A 20,514-nucleotide genomic window follows, 5' to 3' on the forward strand; every position below is an offset into this window, starting at 1 on the left:
AGAGGGATAGAGTCCAGGATGCCTTCTGTCCCCATGCAGCTCAAAAGGCGGCACAGCGAGGAGGCCCCACCCTCTCAGGAGCTCCGCCCCTCCCTGGCCTGCTCTGGGGAGAAGGTCCCGAGGCCTGCAGCCGCTGCCCTGTGTGGAACGGCCAAAGGCCTCCTTGCTGGCCCTCGAATGTCCCACCTATACAGTGAGCGTTATGTTTGACCTTGGCAATGTCAAAATGCATATCTGTGCTTCCTTTCTTGACTGAATCGATCTCTTGGCTCTTTTTGCCAGTTTACAGGCAAAAGTTGATTACAAACTCAAACCTCAGGGATTTGATAACATATATTGTGCTTTATGGGGCTTCCCTGGTGGCTCAGATGGTAAAGAATCTGCCTGCCATGTGGGAGACCTGAGTTCAGTCACTGGGTTGGGAAGATCCCCTGGAGAAGGGAATGGCTACCGTAACTCCAGTATTCTCGCCTGAAAAATTCCATGGACAGCAGAGCCTGGTGAGCTAAAGTCCATGGGGTCACAGAGTCGGACACAACTGAGCAACTAACACTAACAATGTGCTTTATTGTTAATTAATATCTGTAGAGTCTTTTCCCACTCAGCCTTTTTGTTATTGTTCAGTCGCTCAGTCGTGTCCAACTCTTTGCGACCCCATGGACTGCAGCACTCCAGGTTCTTCTTTCCTTTACCATCTCCCGGAGTTTGCTCAAACTCATGTCTGTTGAGTTGATGATGCCATCCAACCATTTCATCTTCTGTTGCCCCCTTCTCCTGGCTTCGATCTTTCCCAGCCTAAGGGTCTTTTCCAATCTGCTGCTGCTGCTAAGTCACTTCAGTCATGTCCGACTCTGTGTGACCCCATAGACGGCAGCCCACCAGGCTCCCCCATCCCTGGGATTCTCCAGGCAAGAACACTAGAGTGGGTTGCCATTGCCTTCTCCCTTTTCCAATGAGTCGGTTCTTATTAGCATCAGGTAGCCAAAGCAGTGGAGCTTCAGCTTCAGCATCAGTCCTCCAGCCTTTATAAAATAGCAGCCAAGACATAAATGTATGTTAGTGATAATAATAATGATGTTAAACATGATAGCTACTACTTACTAAGGCCACCCTGCCATACAGTGCAAGAGGGCTCTTACTCATCAATCCCATTTTGGAGAAGAGGAAACAGAGGAGAAGTCACCCGTGTGCAGGAGACAGTTAAGATAAAGCCGGGGTCTGTCTGCCCACAGATTGCCATCCTTTCCCTGGCCTCACATGCCTTCTCCAGGAACAAGGAGGAGCAAATGGGGCAATAAAAATCCCATAAAGCAAAATGACTGCTGAACATCACTTTGAATAGATAGTGAATCTGAATTTTGTCCCATTTCAGTTTATTCCGAATCAGCAAATGTCTGTTTGAACACTTGCCTCTCTCAGGGACCGGGGATACAAAGAGGCCGCCTGAGGGCAGGCAGAAGGGGGTCTCTCTCTCTCTTTCTCTCTCTCTCTCTGTCTCGGTTTATGAGCAGCCTCAAGTCTTATAAACATGGCTGCAGGGACCCTCTGCTCTGTAGACAGGTAACTCAGTTATCTGCGTGAATCATCTGGGGCGGGATGCCCTGAGAGAAAAATATGTTGCCTAGTGCTTTCCCCCCAGCCCTCCTCCATGCCAACAATGTCTTTATTGTCCAGGCCAGAAGCAAGCTCTCCCAGCTGCATGAGAGCCACCAGGAAGCCCAGCGCAGTCTGGAGCAGTACGATGAGATGCTCGACGGGGCCCCTGGTATCAGCCTGAGCAACCTAGCAGACCTGAGCGCGGGTGTCTCCCTGACAGAGAGGGGCAGTTTTGGAGCCATGGTAAAGGTTGAATGAGTGTTTTCCAATCCTGGGATTGGTTCCCATGTTGGGCTCAGAGAAGGCGCCTCCTGCTGGATCCAGCCCTCGCCAGCCTTAATCCTATCCATGTGCAGGGTGTTTCTCGTTTTCGCGGCTGCTCTGCCTCTCCCCACCAGCCCTGCAGCATGGCATCTGGGACAAAGCCGAGGATAGGCCTGGATCCTTTGTAAAACCAGTTTGGGAAGACCTCCATCTCTGTGGGCTAGTGCCTCCCAGTGGGAGGGTTTCCCCAAAATGGGATCAATTCTCACACATTGTGAAACCCCACGTTCTCCTCTTTGGGAGGCTGGAAAAGTGTGTGTGTGTGTGTGTCCATGTTCTACAAGGAGCACCTTGAAAAATCACAGGTGGAGATAAAAGTCAATAGGAATGGCAGTCAGCCCTCCTGGGGTGTTGCTGTGTCACCCACGAATTGGCCCATCTCCTGAAATTTTGGTCACATTTGAAATGTCAGCACTTGGGTTCACGCAGCATGACCCTGGGGGTCCTGGTGGGGGCCTGCTGGCCTCTTAGGCTTCTGCGGGCCCTCAGGCTGCTGCATCCAGACAGTGTTACTTAGTCCTCTGTTCTGGCCAGAGTTCAGTGCTGTGGCCCCGAGTCCTGGTGTGTGTCATTTCCAGCTCACTTGGGCTGATGAAGGCATCTCTGTGCTGCTGTGGGAGCCGAGGGGACACAGCTGGTCTCTAGTTGCCTTGTGCTCTGCCCCAAAGCCTTTGGCCGCACGCCCTGCACTGCTGTCTCTTTCTTCCAGGCTCCTGCTCCTGGCCTTATTCGCTTCGTGGATTCCTTCCCCTCCCCATAACAATTCAGCTTCTCTGTCTCTCTCCATGTGAGACTCTGGGCCTTTCTTGACGTGTTTCTTTTCTCAGTAGCCAAGTGCTCCGTGCCCAGGATTTACAGGAAGGCTTATGCCTAATTCTCCAGAGTGCTCCGAAGACACTCTTGGTGTTCTAATGCCTCCCATCTCTGGCCCTCTGCCTCCCTCTGCCATTCACACATTCCTCTCCACTTGGAAATGGCAAATGAGGGAGTCCCATATCCGCTCCAGGGGCCGTATAGGCAGCTTCATCGTCTGAATAGAGACTGTGGATGGTCCTCCTTCATGAACCGCCTAAGGCGGGATTTCCTGCTGGACCGTCTGTCTGCCTCAGCGTGTGTGTTCCAGCTTCATAGCCTTGCTCTTACTCGTGCCGTCTGTCCAGGTACCCTCACAGCTCTTGCTTGCCTGTTCCATCTTAGTCCATGGGACAGCGCACTCTTAAATTCTGTCGCGCAGGCTTTGATAAGATGTGTTTCCTTGGATAAAAAGTTGGCAGGGAAGTGTCATTTGGAAAACAGGGATTCTCCCCATCACCACCCCCCCCACAGAGTTTTTTGCCTTTATTTTTATTCATCTTACTACAGATGTTTACATGATGGTCAATCCATCTTGAAACGTTGACGTCACATGTGTTACATAGAAACCCACAACCACTGTTTGGAAGAAAAACTATCTTGTTGCACAAATACAATCTTTAAAGCACTCACTTTTTGGTTTGTTTCCATTTCTTAATAAACACTGTGAAGAGGGCTTTTGTTCACTCCTGGACATTTCAAGACTGCTCCCAAGGAGAGGGCGGTCTCTTAGTTCTCTTCGAAAGGGGTGAAACTAAAGGGCTTAGTTTCCCGAGAACAAGTGTAACCAAAGAGGTGCATCTAGAACGTTCTATGTCTGAACAGTTTTACTGAAGTCACTGGATTTAGTGTTAGGCTCACATGATTTTACTTTGTCCAAGATGGCAGGGTTCCGAAAGCCGTGTTTAATCCTTGTGTCTCATCTGCTGATAAGGGTACTGGCTTCTTATCCTTGGAGTCAGTGCTCAGCCAGCCTGTCTACTAGAGAGAAGCAGAATTCGGCTTCACCACAGACTCATCACGAAGGACGGGCTTGTCTGTCACATTCAGCCCGTGGCCTACTGGAGCCACTTTTACTGATTCTTCAGAGCTGATGATTGAATAGGAATTTTGTAAACCACAGCTCCACCTTTGGTAACTGGACATGAGCCATAGTGGGGTAGTGACACCATGGGAATTGGCAGTGACTATCAAACAGATGTTTTATTTTCTCTTGAGAGTATTGATTTCACGGGCACACCACCGCCCAGCCCCCATCTGAAGGGGAGGAATGTCGCAGAATGCCACCATGATGCCCTTTTGGAGTTGTCAACGTCTGTTTCCTGAGACGTGAAGAACTTAAGACTGGTCAGGGAGCTCCTTGTTCATGGCGCTTAAGACTGGTCAGGGAGCTCCTTGTTCATGGCGCTCACTCTCTGCCACGAGTGGTGCCGTTCACCCCAAGCTTGGCCACCACACTTGCATCTCCCAGGTGGGCAGATGGCTCCGTGCTCCTCAGTAGGTGGTCAGCAGATGGTGGAGTTGATGGCATCTTTGTGCCAGGGCAAATCTAGCTTTCTGCTCTGAACCTGAAATGGAATCTGAACCACCTGTGGTTACCCTAAGCACATGAATCCTGCGGGGTTTGTCTTAGGCTTCTCCTTTGAAGGGGAGGAAGCGGCTGCTGCCTCAGGCCAAGCAGTTGCTCCTGAGAGAGATAGCAGACCTGCCTTTCAGTTAGGGGAATTGCAGCCGGAGCACCCAGGAATCAGTGTCCTCTCTGCCATCGTCCACTGTTATTTGTCAAGTCTTCCAAGTGGCATTTGAAAACATAAAAACCCGAAAAACAATTGGTACGTCACTGCTAATTAAAAACCAAATAGAAGCTTTCATTCTATTTAGTTTTCCAAGTTGTCATTCTTAATTCACTACTTTATCCAAATCATTCACCGTTTTTCTCTCTCCTTCTGGAACAAATACGTTCCTTTCCCCAGGGCTGAAGGGCGTTGATTTTCCATGCTGGCCTCCTGGCTTGAGTAGGTTAGGACTTCTCCGACATGTTGGTCTGTGTTTCAGACCTGCATTGGGTGCTTGCTGGCGTGAGCGCCTCCTGGTAGTTAGCACCACAACATCCTTACTGAGTCTGTACATTGCAGACTCAGACGCCACTCTTGCGGATGTTGGTACTCACTTGCCCAAGACCTGGCGTGGCTTCCCCACCTGTGGTTGGAGGCCCCTGTGGTTGGAGGCCCCAGGTAATCTTTCTCAGGTAAGGAAAATCGTTCCACATCCATCAGAGGGAAGGGGTGTTGGTCTATTCCTCGGGAGCCTGGGGCTTCCTGTTGGCCTGGTACCTCTGAGACACGTCCTGCTTGCTCCCTGGAGTCACCCAGCCTTGTCAGGACCTTCCCATGGGCACCTCTGACGTCACTGCCCTGTATTTTCATGGAAGCCCCAGCTCTTTCATCACCTGGTCTCCGTCAGGTGGAATAATGGCTGAATTTGCACCCCAAGGATGCTGACACATTTGCCAGATTCAAGGAGGATGTTGTGCTTTTTAATGTCATAGTGAAACCTTTGTGTTTTCACTGAGGGTGTGTCTTTCTGAACCAAAATATCTCAGTATTTCTAAACCAAGGGCACTGTTTTCCCGCATATATTGTGAAGTCCCTCCCCAACCCCTTTCAGGTAATTTTTCCACTGTAAAAACTTGGTCTTCAAAAGCAAGTCTCCCCCCCCACCCCCGATTTAAATATGCTGTTTGTTTCTACAAATAAGCACTTTTTAAAGAAAAAATGCAAAGTGCTGTGTATGCTCTAGTAGTTCCAAGTGCATAAGCACTTACTTCCTCTCTGGATGTAAATAGCCATCATGCCTCTTGGTGTAGAAGCAGGCATTTTTAAAAATGCCCACATAGGCACATACTCTCTGAGGAGGTGCTTGAGGGATGTGCACTTTTGAACAAGGAGGCTTCGAGCTGCAGTCGTTGGAGGGACTTGTTACATTTTCTTTCTGACATTTCCAAAAATATGACTTTTTTTCTGACACAGTGATTTATTAAAAAATATTTCTAATTATGGTAAAAGACATAACATAAAGTTTACCATCATAGCCATCTTTCATTATACAGTTCAGTGGTGTTAAGTATATTCATGTTGTACGGTCAAGCTCCAGAACTTCTTCATACCCATTAAGCACTACTCCCCATCCTCTTGACCACCCACTATTCTGCTTTCTGTCTCTATGAATTTGATGGCTCTAGGGACTTCATGTAAGTAGAATTACACAGTATTTGTCTTCTGGTGACTGGCTTCTTTAACCTAGCCTAATGTCTTCGGGGTTCATCCATGTTGCATGTGTCAGAATTTCCTTCCTTCTAAAGGCTGAATGATAACTCCATTGTATGGACATAGCACACTTTGCTTATCCGTTCATCCATCACTGGATGCCTGGGTTGCTTCCACTCAACGATTTTTAAATAGACTTTCATTCTAAAAGACTTAAGGAAAAGTTGCAAAGATAGTACAGAGAGTTCCTGTATAACCCACAGCCAGCTTACCCTATTATTAATGTCTTGTACATTTATCACAATTAATGGACTATTGTTGACGTTATTATTAACCAAAATCCATTTTCTGTGTTTTTTTTTTTAAATTACTCTCTTTAGGGTCACATCACTTAGAGGGGAAAATACACCAGTTAGGTATAGAATTCTGTACTTGGCTTTAAATCTGAAATAATGAAATCCCTGTCCTGTCTCTTCGCAAAATTACAGGACGATCCTTTCAAAAATAAAGCCTTGTTATTTAGCAACAACGCCCAAGAATTGCATCCGGATCCCTTTCAGGCAGAAGACCCCTTCAAATCCGACCCATTTAAAGGAGCCGATCCCTTCAAAGGTATCTCATTTGGCGCCCACTTTGTCATTGAAAGGCTGTTTGTTTTGTGCCCCTCTGGGTTGTCTAGTGACGGGCAGCACCCTGTGACGTGGGGGGAGGAAAGAAATTCTTGGAGCCTAATTGGCCTCTTGAGTTTTTCACTTCACCTGGTTAACTGAAGAGCTATAGTGTTGAGTGGGGGTGGGAAGAGCTCCAAGCTCACTGTGAGATGTCCACGTTCAAGAGTAACTGACTTGGCCCTGAGATTGCATCCACCTTGCAGGACTAAGATAAGTGGATGTAGTGGTGATTATGGAACGCCTAGTAAACAGCAGATCCCCACATACACAGTCTCTAAGGTCTTAACACAGCGAGTTCACCCAGAGTCACACACGAGTCAAGAATAACTAAGAATTCTAGAAACAAGATTTCCTAAGTTTTCTTTTTTTTTTTGCAGAGCAAAACTATTTCCAAGAAGGCTATCTGTATTTTCCTGAGAAAAATGCCAGGGCAGGGAGAGGGCAGTGGGAGTGCCTTTCCAGTTAGAGACTTGGAGTGGAAGCACCCGAGTTCTGAGAGATGACTTGGGCAGCTGCCAAGGCTCAGGTGTCTCAGGAGGCTGAGGAGGGGGCAGCTCTGGGGGCTCAGGTTCTTGGAACCCTGGGGGGTGATGGGGAGGGGAGGGGTGAACCATGAGCAGGGCGTAGAAAGAGAGTGAATTCAGGCCGGTCCTACATTTCCCCCGAGTTGGGCCCACGTTGAGTAGCCAGAGTTCTTGTCGTTTCATCTTCATCATCCTTGCCATGATGAACTACCTCAGCCACTGTCCACCCTTGCTTTCCCACTTTGCTCTGCCAAGGTTATTTCCACCACAGAGCTGAATGGTTCTCTCTTCTCTAATCCAGGTGACCCATTCCAGAGTGACCCCTTTGCCGAGCAACAGACGGCTTCAACAGGTAAAAAAAGCCTTCGTTAAAAGAAACGTTCTGTGAACTGGTCCCCAGAATATTCCCATTCTAATGAGAACCTAGCGTATAGCACAGGGAACTCTACTCCGTGCTCTGTGATGACCTAAATGGAAAGGAAATCCAAAACAGAGGCAGTATATATATATATATATATATGTGTGTGTGTGTGTGTAGATATACTTGATTTATCTTGCTCTACACCAGAAACCAACACAACATTGGCAAGCACCTATTTTGTTGTTGAGTCACTGAGTCGTGTCTGACTCTTCATGACCCCATGGACTATAGCCTGCCAGGCGGCTCTGTCCATAGAATTTCCCAGGCAGGCATACTGGAGTGGGTTGCCGTGCCCTCCTCTGATAAAAATTCAAAAAGAAGAGGATTCCCAGTCCTAGTTCAGGTTGGGGGAAATGGAGAAACACCTTGCCGCCTACTGTGCCAGGTGAGCTTCTGAAGGAAGCCCTGTTGTCCCTCCCTTTCTGGTGCCCCTTCTTGCCAGTCACACAGCATGATGAGAGCTAGAACCAGAAAGCCAGCCCCTGATAGCCAGACGGCTGTTCAGATGCTTGATCACTTGTGCCTGCTTGTGTCACTGTGGCGGCATCAGGGTGTCCTGTGTGGTACCTGCATGCAGTGGCACTTCTGCCCGCACAAACTCAGGGTGGCAGTGGTGTAAGCAGGGAAGGACAGCATCACTTTGCACAAAAGCGTAGCATCTTGGTCTTCCCCAGTGGCTCAGTGGTAAAGAATCCAGCTGCCGATGCAGGAAACACAGGTTCAGTCCCTGACTCGGGAGGACCCCACCCAGAGCCTGTGCTCTGCATCAAGAGCAGCCGCCGCAGGGAGATGCCCCAGCACCACAGCGAGAGAGTGGCCCCCACTCCGTACAGCTAGAGGAGAGCCCGAGCAGCAGCAAAGCCCGAGCACAGCCAAAACAAGTAAACAAAAGGTTTTAAAAAATACTTAAAATTGGTCCACATCATAAAGAAAAAAAAAGCCCAACATTTTGTTCCCTCCAGGTGATGGGGGCTCCCCTCTCGGTCGCCAGGCCTGCACCCCACATGAACATACTCTGGGCGTGGTGGTGCTGGCATCATGTTGCCTGTTTATTTCCTTCTCCCCTGTTATTTATTTGTTCCTATTGAGGTGGAATCCGTGTAACACAAGCTTAACAAACTTGCATAGCACAGATTAAGCATCGTAAAGTGCACATTGCACTGACCTGTAGCGGGTTCACTGTGGAGTGCACTCACTGCCTCCATGTAGTTCCAGAACGTTTCTGTCACCCCAAAAGGAGACCTCCTCTGCCAGTTCCCCCCGACCCAGCCCCTGGCAGCCGCCAGTCTGCTTTCTGTCCTTATGGACTTACCCACGTTGTTTGTTTCTACTGATTTTATTTTTAAAATCAGCATTATTGAGAGGTATAATGAACATACCACAAAACTCACCCACCTTGAGTGTAGAATCGGATGCGTTTCAACATGTGTATAGCCAGATGAGCGAGAAAACATCTGCATTGTCCCTAAAGGTCCCCTAGTGCTCCTCTACCCCTGTGCCACCAGGTCTCTGGCAACCACCGACTGGCTTTCTGCCACTATGGTTTGCTAGAATTTCATGTAAGTGGTGTTAGTCAGTCGTGGTTTTTTTTTTTTATGGGAGTTCTCTCACTAAGCATAGCGTTTATTCATAGGGCATTTTTTTTCTTCTCCTTCCAAAACACCTTCCAGATCCATTTGGTGGGGATCCTTTCAAAGAAAGTGACCCATTCCGTGGCTCCACCCCTGATGACTTCTTTAAGAAGCAGACAAAGAGCGACCCATTTACCTCAGACCCGTTCACGAAAAACCCTTCCTTACCGTCAAAGGTGAGTGACCTCAGGAGGGCCGCTTTCCCAGTGCGGCCTGTGTGCGTGCTCTACGTGTATGAAGGCAGCCTTTCCCACCCCCCTTGGACCAAGTCAGGGCCTCCATCTCTCAAACTGAGCTTGCTAGGCCTGGCAGATGAGAGCGGTCAGAGGCCGGGCCATTACCTGGCAGCTGGCTAGAAGGCCCAACCTCCTTCCTGGATGGCACGGTGACCGTTTCTGCTGGTCCCTGTGGAGGCTTGCCCTGTGAAGCAAGGTGTCACATCCAGCAGTCCGGTGAGCCCACATCAACTTGAACTGTGTCCTGAACAGCTGTCACCCCTCCATCCCTTTCTGTGCCCCTTTACTTCTGCTCAGGCCCACTGGCTGGGTTCTCTGCTTGGCCACTGCATCCCCCAACAGAGACAAAACAGAGTACCACACACTCCCACAGGTCTGCCCTGCTGCCTTCTGAGTGCCCAGTGCTGATGTGACATTGGCATCAGCGTGCCCCAGTGGGTCCCAGCCACTGCAGGAGGAAATCCAGACGCACAACCTGGCTGCCCTGAGTGTGCTCCCCACCCCCCAGCAAGTAGTAAACCATGTGTTTTGTACAGTAGGCCCAACAGACTTGTTTAAATTGGTGTCAGCGAGGATTTAAAAAGCAGAAAAGTGACTTTGTGATGGAATGAGAATTTCGTGTCTAAGTGAGGGCCATGCGTAGCTTTCCTGAATGTTCTAGGCTGCATCTCTGTCCTCATTTTACCCATGCCTTGGCTTTTCACATGTCCATGGGCCTACTGGTCTGCAGCACCAGCCCCAGAGCTCCTTGAAGGCAAGGATTAACCTGGAACATTTCTGTCTCTGAGGCCAGTTGTGAGGTCCCCTTTCATTCCTGATGTTGGTGGTCTGTGTTCTCACCTCTGTGTTTATCAGTTTTATCCATCTTTTCCACAAGTCAACTTGGTTCTGGTAATTTTCTCTCCTGTCTGTTCTCTGTTTCACTGATTTCTGCTCATAATTTCCTTCTTCCTACTTTGCTCTTCTGTTTCTAACTTCTTAAGATCCAACCTTAGGTCATTGATCTTGGATCTTCTTTTTCTAATGTAAGTGGTTAATGCTACTTATTTCTGGGCTTCCCTGGTGGCTCAGTGGTAAAGAATCCACCTAGCCACTGCAGGAGACACGGGCTTGATCCCTGGTCTGGAAAGATCCCACATGCCGCGAGGCAGCTGAGCCCATGTGCCACAAGTATTGAACCTGTGCCCTAGAGCCCAGGAACTATAACTGCTGAGTCCGAGCGCTTGGAGCTTGTGCTCCACAACAAGAGGAGCCTCCGCCACGAGAAGCCTGCACACCGCAACTAGAGAATAGTCCCCATTTGCCACAACTAGAGGAGAGCCTGCAAAGCAGCGGAGTCCCAGCACAGCCAAAAATAAATAAGATTATTTTTATAGAAAGGCTGTGCATTTCTCTTCAGGCCCTGCTTTAGGTGCATTCCACACATTTTGCTATGTTGTATCTTCATTGTCATTCAGTTTGAGATATTTTTCAATTTCCCTTGTGAATGCTCTGTTGAACCATGGATTATTTAAAGGGTATTGTTTCATTTCGAAGTACTGCCCCCCTCCAGGTATTTTATAATATTGGTTTCTAATTAGATTTATTGTTATTAGAGAACATATTTTGTATGTTTTCAATCCTTTTAGATTTATTGAGACTCGTTTTATGGTCTTTGTTGGTGAACATACAGGGTACAGTTGAGAAGAATATCTATTTGCCATTGTTGGGTATAATGTTCTGTAAATGCCAGCTAGGTCAAGGTGGTTGTTCTGAAGGTCTATTTTTTTTCCCCATTTTTTTTTAAGGGGGCCACGCCCATGTAGCTTGGGGGATCTTAGTGCCCCAACCAGGGATTGAACCTGGGCCACAGCAGTGAAAGTGCTGAGTTCTAACCACTGGGTGGCCAGGGAATTCCCCCTCTTTCTTTTTTTTAGTTGAAAGTTTAGTTGATTTACAATGTTGTGTTAGTTTCTAGTGTACACCACAGTGATTCAATTATATATTTATATATATATATATATATTCTTTTTCATATTCTTTTCCATTATGTTCTAATAGAGGACTGATCATCTATTTTTAAGGTGTTTGTTTGTTAGCTCTACCAGTTGCTGAGGTGTTAAAATCTTCTCCTAGGATTGCAGCATTGTCCATATCTCCCTTAATTCTGTCAAGTTTAGCTACATGTATTTTGAAGATCTGTCAGTTGCCTACATATTGATGATTGTTGCATCATCCTGATGCAGTGATCTTTTTTCTTTAAAAGGGTTCCATTTTTCCTCTGGTGATAATCTTTGTCTTAATCTATTTTTATCACGTTTTAAAACAGCCACCTCATTTTTCTTATGCTTATTCTGCATGCTTTATCTTTTTTTATCCACTTACTTTCAACCTATCTGGGAGTTGAAGTTGATGTCTTTTGTGTTGAGCATGTATCAACAGTTGGGCCTTGCTTTTCTATACAGTCTGGAAATTTCTGCCTTCTAAATGAAGTTTCTAGTCTATTCACATTTAATGCAATTATCAATATAATTAGGTTCAAGTCACTATTTTATTAATTACTTCCTTTTATTCTCTGTGTTTTATTCGTCTGTTCCCCTCTGTCTTCTTTTGGGTTATTTGCATGTTTTCTAGGATTCCATTTTGTAGTGCTTACTGGCCTCTTTTAACTATACTATTTTTTATTATTTTTAGAGGTTGCTTTAGGGATTGCCATTTTCACACTTAACTTTGTTTAGGCTACTTGGAATTAGTACTACATCATTTGCTGAAGCTGAAGTGCCAATACTTTGGACACATGTTGCGAAAAGCCGACTCATTGGAAATGACCCTAATGCTGGGAAAGATTGAAGGCAAAAGGAGAAGGGGGTGGTAGAGGATGAGATAGTTATATAGCATTACAGACTCAATGGACATGAATTTGAGCAAACTCTGGGAGATAGTGAATGACAGAGGAGCCTGGCGTGCTACAGTCCATGGGGTTGCAGCAAGTCGGACACAACTTAGCGACTGAACAGCATCAACAAACAACACTTAATGTAAAATGTAAAAAACTTGCCATCATGTAGATCCATTTATCCACCTATCCCCAAACAGCAGTGTCTCTGTTATAGTTGTCCTATGAATGTAACATGTCTAAATATATTAATTGCCTTAAGACAGTGTTATAATTTTTGCTTTAATCCACTGTATCAGTTTTAAACCAGTTTTACAGTCAGTTTTAAATCAGTTTTAAACCAGTCAATCCTAAAGGAAATCAGTCTTGATTATTCATTGGAAGGACTGATGCTGAAGCTGAAACTCCAAGACTTTGGCCACCTGATGCAAAGAACTGACTCATTGGAAAAGACCCTGATGCTGGGAAAGATCGAAGGCAGGAGGAAAAGGGGATGACAGAGGATGAGATGATTGGATGGCATCACCGACTCAATGGATGCGAGTTTGAGCAAGCTTCGGGAGTTGGTGATGGACAGGGAAGCTTGCCGTGCAGCAGTCCATGGGGTCACAAAGAGTCGGACATGACTGAGCAACTGAACTAAACTGAACTGATCAGTTTTAAAGAGGGGAAAAGTAGTTCTTGTTTTCACCCATATAGTCACCATTTCTCAAGTTCTTCATCCCTTTCTCAAGATCTGGTTTTCCCTCCATTATCATTTTCCTTCAGCCTGAAGAACTTACATTAGCCCTTGTGATTCAGGACTGCTTTGTTGTCATCCTTGAGTATATTTGTGCCTAATCTAGTATCATTTTTCCTTTTGGCACTTGTAGGATGTTGTCCCACTACCTTCTAGTCTCTGTTGTTCTTAATGAAAAGTTACCAGCCTTTCAGATAGTTGTTCCCTGCATGTAATATGTTCCTTTCTCTGGTTATTTTAAAGAACCTTTCTTTATCTTTGCTTTTCAGTAGTTTGTGTAGGGTCTGGATAGTTTTCTTTTTATTTATGGTGCTTGGGGTTTGCTGAAGTTCTTATATCTATAAATTAGGTCTTTCACCAAAATTGCCATGTTTTCAGCCATTATTTCTTCGAAAAAATTTTTCTTTTTTATTCTCTCTCTCTCTTTGTGGGATTCCAGTCATACAGGTGTTAATATTATCCTCAAAGTTCCCTGAGGCCCTGTTTTTCTTTTTTCTTTTTTCCTCTTTTTCTTTATCAGATTGTGTAATTTCTACTGATTTACCTTCAACTTCACTTACATTTTTGTCATTTATTGATTAGCTCATCTACTGAAGCTTTTATTCTGGGTATTGTACTTTACAGTTTTAGAATGTCCATGTTTCATCTGTATAGTTTCCACTTCTCTACTAAGATCTCCTGTCTTATTGTTCTTCTGCGGTGTATTTTCCCTTATCTCATTAAGCCCAGTCACTGCTGCTGTAAAGTCATCCTCATCTGAGAAATCCAGTATCTGGGTCATTTTGGGATCGTCTCCATTAATTATCTTTTTCCCTTGAGAACCATATTTTTCTTGTTTTTTGTATTTTGAATAACTTAGAGATATATCCTGTGCATTGTGAGTACTCTGTTGTGGAGACTTGATTCTGTTGCATTCTTCCAAAGAGTGTGGATGGTTTTGTTTCAGCAGACAACTAACTTGGTAAGACTCACACTGTAGTCTGTCCCTGTCAGGCCTGTGGTTTCATTCCTGTGGCCTTAGCTATAGACTGCTCTGAGTCTGCCCACCCACACACAGTGTAGGGGTCAGCCTGAGACCTGGGCAGAGCTTATCATGGAATTTGGGATTCCCATTCTCTGCCTCTCCTTTCTAGACCCCACATCCCCCCACCTTTTTTTTTTAAGCTTTGGAAAAGATAGTCTTTTAATAACTGTTTTATCACCATATTAAGTCATGCAGTTACAAAATAGAAATTTCTGAAAGGATATTATTGTTAAAAAAAAAAGAGAAAAGTTTATTCTTTTTTTTTTTTTAATTAGTTTATTTTCTAATAAATAATATCCAGCACTTCATTGGGACCCTGCTGTTCAAAAGGCCCTGGCCAAATAACTCCCAAATAAAACACAACCCCAGGTCGTTTCCAGCCACCTGGGGATGAAGCCATGTGCAGAGGACGAGGCCTGTCAACAAGGACACGATGTCAGGACACGTCGGGGCCGCTGGCGATACTCAAGGCCGCCAGCCAGACTCCAAAGAGGGAGTGCAAGCGGGTTTCTTTCTGGGATACTCTACTTGAATTATTGTTCAATTAGTCAACACAATAGATCTTCATAAGAGAACAGTTGATTAACATGATAAGGAGGTTACTTAACATTCTTCGGACTATACGTTGTAATTATGGTTAGTAAATTCCAACAGTCTTAACAAAAATAGCCTACATCATTTGCAGGTATGAAGACAGCTTAATTCTCCCCTGGGCTTTTTTTTTTTGCTGGGCCACATCCCTTTTTTCATGGCTGTGGTTGTCCTGGGATTCCCGCCTCTGAGCTTCAGTGCGGAAAGACAGTGAGTTTTCTTTTGGAGTCCATAGCCTCTCAATATTTGCAGACTGTAGCTATCAAGACGGAAAACCTGGGAGTTCCCTGGTGGTCTAGTGGTTAGGATTCAGTATTTTCATGGCCGTGGCCGGGTTAGTCCCTGGTTAGGGAACTGAGATCCCACAAGCTGAGCAGTGGGCCAAGATCAAACAAAACCTGGAAAACTCAGCCTTGTACTGTTTTTTTACTGCCAAATTTCAATTCTCTTCCAAAGTCTTGCTGCTTTGATTCACTTCCTAGGTCTTCAGGTGATTGCTTTTTTTTTTCCTGGTCCAGAGTATTTGTTGGTATTATATGCAGGAGGGGTTGGCCTGTTGGACTCTGCCAGGATTTGGTTTAAATCACTGTGTCCTCCCCATCTGGCTGGGGCAGATGTCCAGAGAGTTTGTGGTTGAATGAATAGGTGATGGGCACAGGAACTGCTTTTCACTCTTTCCTCTCTCCTTTTCACTCAGCTCGACCCCTTTGAATCCAGCGATCCTTTTTCATCCTCCAGTGTCTCCTCAAAAGGATCAGGTGAGACCGATGGCTTCTTTTACTTCTCACTCTTCCCTGGGCAGTAGAATGGCCCACCTGTTTCCAAAGCTGGTGTGTCCTCAGCGTTTGTGTCGTTAGTAAGTAGCACCCGGATCCTCACCCGAGGCAGTGTGGCCCAAGCCATGGCCCTCGTCTTCCTGAGGGGGAGCTGGCCTCTTGCTAGAAAGGAAGCTTGGCTGTAGGGATTAATTCAGTAATAACACCAACGTACTAGTTACTCTTTACTCAGTCTTCCTTATGAATGTTTGGTTTGTATGTTTGGCTTTTTTTCCTAAATAAATCCAAAGTTCTGTTGAGGCTTGTGCTGTGGGCGCTGGGTTTGAGGGACCCTCCCTTCACAGCGTAAAACCCTTAGGTGTGCCTCTAAGGGAGGGGAGCATTTGCGGACTGCCCCCCCCCCCCGCCACCTTGCCTGTGGGAACAGGCCCCACTTGGTACTGCTGCCTTGCCTCACATCTTGGCTTGTTAGTTACAGAGCTTGACTTCATAGGTGGGCTTGTGGGCTACTCCAGGAAAATCACACTACCCACCAAAGGAAAAAGCTCAACAGAAATCTCTACCCACAGATGCCCTCCCCACGTGAGCTGAGTGGGCGGCAGCCCCCTCCCTCTCACTCCCCCTTCCTGGTCCAGCAGGACAGACACCAGGCCCTGCCTGTCCTTCCATGGGGGGCTTGTCACTCCTTCCGTGACTGTGAACAATGCTGGCTGGCAGCCCAGCCACAGGGCTGAGTGCCCCCAGCTCTCGTGGCCGCAGACCATCTGGCTGAGCTGCACCAACCACAAGCCGGAGTGGGCCGGGCGGGGGGACGGGGGGGGGTCCTGGTTGAGGACCTGCACCCGGAGTCGCCACCCCGCAAACAGACGTGGCCACCCTGGGTCTGCTCTGGTGCTCTTGAGGTCTGAGAGCCGACACTTCGGCTTGCCCCCAGGAGGCGTGTTCCGTGAGCGCGCTGTAACTCTGCCTCTCCCGGTGCTGCTTGCAGGTCCCTTTGGAGCCTTAGACCCCTTTGGAAGTGGGTCCTTCAGTAGTGCTGAGGGCTTTGCTGACTTCAGCCAGATGTCCAAGGTAAAACCTCTCCCGTGGAACCTCTGTGCCTCTGCCAGTGTCCTTGTGCTGTGGTCGTGGTCGTGGTCTTGTCACGGGCTGCCAGGCATAGTTGTTTCACGCCACGTATGTATTTCCTTGGCACCTGTCAAACTCTGAAATGCAAAATGCATGCTCATGTGAGGTCATGAGTCCGCAGACAGGGTCTAGAAGGTGTCCATGGCTGTGGCTGGACCCATTTCCCTTCCTCCAAGTGGCGCTGCCAGAGCCCTGAGTTCCTCCCCCCGCCCCGCTGCCGCGCAGGCATGGGCATGAGGGGCTCCCTCCTGCCCTCGCTGGTGTCTCATGGCCGTTAGACCTCAGGTGATAAAGCCGTCCCAATGGCCAAACAAAGCAAGAAGGTGTTGGGCACAGTGGGCCAGGCCTGGCGTGCAGCCCGCTGAGGCCGGAACCGGGGACCATGGGCCCGAACGCAGATGTGTCTGGAGCTGCCTGTGGGCAGAACCTGAGAATAATGTGAAAAGCGAGGCCTGGGCTCAGTCGGTAAATAAATATGCGGGTGAAAAGTGAGCTGTTCAGGAAGGCCCATAAGTCACTCCTGTTCGGCCTGGGCGGTGTCTATGTGGCTATAATTACCTGAACTGACTGTAAATGTAGCCCCACACGCGGTGTGATCACTCTGTGGAGAGGGGCTCGAAGGAGGTGTGGCTGGAGAGCTCAGTCTTTAACATAGCAAGAAGTCCGTCGGTAGAGATTGTCCGAAACAGAGCAAGCAATAAGAGTAGAGAGCCCATGACTCTGAGGTACATTCCAGAAGAAACTGCTGGGAAGTTGAAAACGGTGGCCTTGGGGAGTTGATTTGTTGCTTCTGTTCTCCGTCCTCACCTTTAGCATCCCTTGGTTTCGACTGCGAGCCCAGGTTAACAAGAGTTAAAGGAAGAGTTTGGTGTATGTGTCTTGGCCTCATTGGGAGGGTGGGGTCCCCCTCAAGGATACAGAACCGGGTGCAGCACAGCCTGTTGAAGCCCCCGTGTTCTCCATTTATTCCTCCAGTTTTTTCCAGCCACTTGCTCCCGTCCAGGTGGCCCGGCTCCATGGCCACTGGGGCCCTGGTGACCACATGCAGATACAGTTCCTGTCCCTGATCTTGCCCCTTAGCTGGGGGGTGGGGGGGTGGGGTGGCTGCAGAAAGAACCCTGGAGCAGGTGGGAGTCCCACAGCCTGGAGTCCTGTACTGCCCACCCCCTCGCACCCCACATGCCAGCTCCTCAGAGGGGCATCCCGCCTGCCTCACTCAGCCCGAGGGGCGCACGGCTGTCTGGGTGCTGAGTGCTTGTGGTTAGCGACGTGTGATTGTGGCATGTGGCTTCCAAGAAACGTTTGAGGTTTTGTTCAGGTTTTCAGAGAAGCGCGTGAGTGTAAACTGTCGAGGTAGCAAATCTAACTCCTGGCTGGAGACAGAGCATCTGCCCGTTGGCTGCCGCGGGAGGGAACCTGGCGGTGCTGGGGTTTCCGTCTTGTCTCCTTCCAGCGCCTGGAGGGAGTCACCCTCCTATGGGAACTGGGATGCTGATGGTCTGGGATCGGCCAGAAGGGACCAGAGCCTGCGATGTGCCTTCATGTTCACCTGTCACTGTGTGGCTGTTACATACGCTCCTTGAGCAGAGCTATGTGTCCTTGGCTTATATCCCTGCGTAGCGGGCGGGAAGCTGTCCCCTGACGCAAAGAAAGCTCTGCCACACGGGGGCGGTAGTCTCCAGGGAAGGGGCTCACGCTGTGTTTTCAAGCCCGCACAAGCGGGCCCTCTCCCCCAGTGGGCCGGCCCCAGGCAGGGGAATGAGGGAGAGCAGTGCCCCCGAGCTGGGACAAGGGGACGAGGACAAGGGCATGATCCAAGCCCTCTGTGGCAGGGAGTGCTGGAGGCTGTGTGTGGAGTGGCCGCCTGCCGGGACCCAGGCCGCCGCCTCCAGGCAGCACCCACCTGTGTCTCTGCTCACTGCAGAGGCGACCCCGAGCCAGGCAGTTCAGAGCCTGGCCCTTCCCTCTTGGTGCCCTTTCTAACCTACAGTTGCGTTTTCCCTCTTTTACTCCGCTTTCCCTCTCTTTGATCTCGTGTCCCAGATCAGGCCACACACACGTGCACTTGTGACTTCAAAGCCAGCGCCCCTTCCTGTTGGTGGTGCTGGGCGGGACAGGGCTGGCTGGGGCCATGGAAAATTTGTCCGGTTCTCCATTGTTTTGTTTCCACGATCCCATCAGCTCCTGATCTCATGCCACTTGCCCAGCTCAGTTCAGTGCCCTAATCTCATAGATCTCTGTTTTTCCCTTTTGGTTCCCTTTCTGTTTTTCAAGAACAACATTGTGTGTATAAATAAAATGCTGAAGGAAATGAAAGTAAAGTGGCAAGAAGGTGTTTTTTTTTAACTGCTTGGGGTGTGTGTGTGTGTGTGTGTGTGTGTGTGTTTTGAACATCACTGTCTTTTCTCCACCTGAGTGGGGTGGGGAGGCCATGCAGGCTGGCGCCCTTTCTTAACTTCACCCAAAACTGGCATGTCCCCCACTCTGCCTGGCAGTGCTGGAGGAGAGAGTGCCCGCCAGCAGTCTGAATTCCCTGGATTCCTCTGGGAGTTTCTCCAGGCTTGCACTCTTAGTTGAGGTCCCCTCATACCTGAGGTGATTTTTCTAGGCAGTATTACCTTGCGTTAAGAACACCTTCCCCAAAGTAGATCTCAGAGAGTATCTGAGAATAAAAACAAGACTCCAGCTTAATTATTTCACCCCTCCCACCCTAGGATTAAAAAAAAAAAAAGCCAGCTATGAAATACTTGACTGCCCTTTGTCAGCCCATTTTCAGTCGTTTTTCAAGCATGCATTTCTATTTAGGGCTTTTTTTTTTAAATTTGAAGGTCATTTGTTTTAAGTCAGTTCTTTAAACTGTAAACCTTTTAGAGCTGTGTCTTGTATAGTAGCTTTTCTGTCTGTGCATTTTCCTTTTCTGTTTTTTTTTTCTTTTTTTTGGAGCACACTTCGCTATAGCCCAGCCAGAGAGCCCCTACCGGCTTTACTGAAACCCTTCTAAAAATAGCAACTTTCCCTGAAGCCGCAGCCTGAGTAGGAACCAGTCAGGTCCCAGAGGAGGCTTCTTGGGAAACTTCAAGTCATGAAAGTCAGGATTCGGAAATGACGCAGGCTTTTTGGTGTCAGAAGTGATAAAACTCCCTGCTGTGGGCGAACTCTTTCTCTTTGGAGCCGGTCCACCAGCCACGCAGTGGGTTTAGACAGATGAGGGGGCGGAGAGTCAGCTTGGCCCACGGTGTCCCCAGCCAGCCGGGAGGCTCAGTGCAGCTCGCGCTCCGGGGTGCAGTGCACAGGCCGGGTGGACGAGGGCCTCACCATGTGCCATGCAGCTCTGGGGGCGGGGGCGGGGGGTCTGCACCCAGAGGGTCCCGGGTGTCCCTCTGCACCCCTTCCCCAGAGCTGGCGCATACCCAGCTCCCAGGACAAGAACAGGTCCACGCAGGGGCCTTGGGAGCTGGTCACGCCCCCTGTTTGCCAAGAAATTGGTTTTGGTTCTCGCCTACCTGTCTCAGGTTGTGGCAAGCATGGAGAGAGCTGTCAACCCAGGGCATGTCCTGGGAACAGCAGAAGCAGAAGCAGCTGCACGCTCTCCATCTCCTCAGCGGCTGCTCCGTCTTCTTTCCCGAACAGCAGACCCTAACCCACTCACTTTAGAGCTGAGCTGCAGGTCCACGCTGCACCTTGGCTCTCCGGCTTGCTCCATCTGGGAAAGGCTCTGTGGATGATAGGAAGCAGCAGAAACACAGTGTCTGTGGCCAGTGGGCATTTGCAGATTCTTGCGGGCATCCAGGAGAATCCTAGTCACGTCCACATCCTCAGTATGATGCTGCTTGTGCTGTCTCTGCTGATGTGGCTCAGGC

The 20,514-nt window shown here is 48.4% G+C and overlaps 1 protein-coding gene across 21 annotated transcripts in view; it reads left to right on the forward strand.

Moving 5' to 3' along the window:
- The window catches only part of EPS15L1 (epidermal growth factor receptor pathway substrate 15 like 1), a 107,588-nt gene that overhangs the window by 63,606 nt on the left and 23,468 nt on the right, over positions 1-20,514 (forward strand). For 19 of the 21 annotated variants that reach the window (XR_014055662.1, XR_014055663.1, XR_014055664.1 and 16 more), the window contains 6 exons: positions 1,675-1,839; positions 6,527-6,650; positions 7,535-7,585; positions 9,325-9,461; positions 15,448-15,508; positions 16,515-16,597. Coding sequence is in view for 18 of the 21 variants with exons in the window: in XM_081496585.1 (XP_081352711.1) it covers positions 1,675-1,839; positions 6,527-6,650; positions 7,535-7,585; positions 9,325-9,461; positions 15,448-15,508; positions 16,515-16,597 (621 nt within the window). In the remaining 3 variants the exon portion in view is untranslated. Of the gene's footprint in view, positions 1-1,674; positions 1,846-6,526; positions 6,651-7,534; positions 7,586-9,324; positions 9,462-15,447; positions 15,509-16,514; positions 18,971-20,514 lie in introns of those variants that run through there. The other 2 variants (XM_081496596.1, XM_081496602.1) reach the window with 2 other exon arrangements.

This window comes from Giraffa tippelskirchi, chromosome 6, assembly GCF_054371585.1.
Source record: "Giraffa tippelskirchi isolate mGirTip1 chromosome 6, T2T-mGirTip1v1.2.pri, whole genome shotgun sequence".
Lineage (NCBI taxonomy): Eukaryota > Metazoa > Chordata > Mammalia > Artiodactyla > Giraffidae > Giraffa > Giraffa tippelskirchi.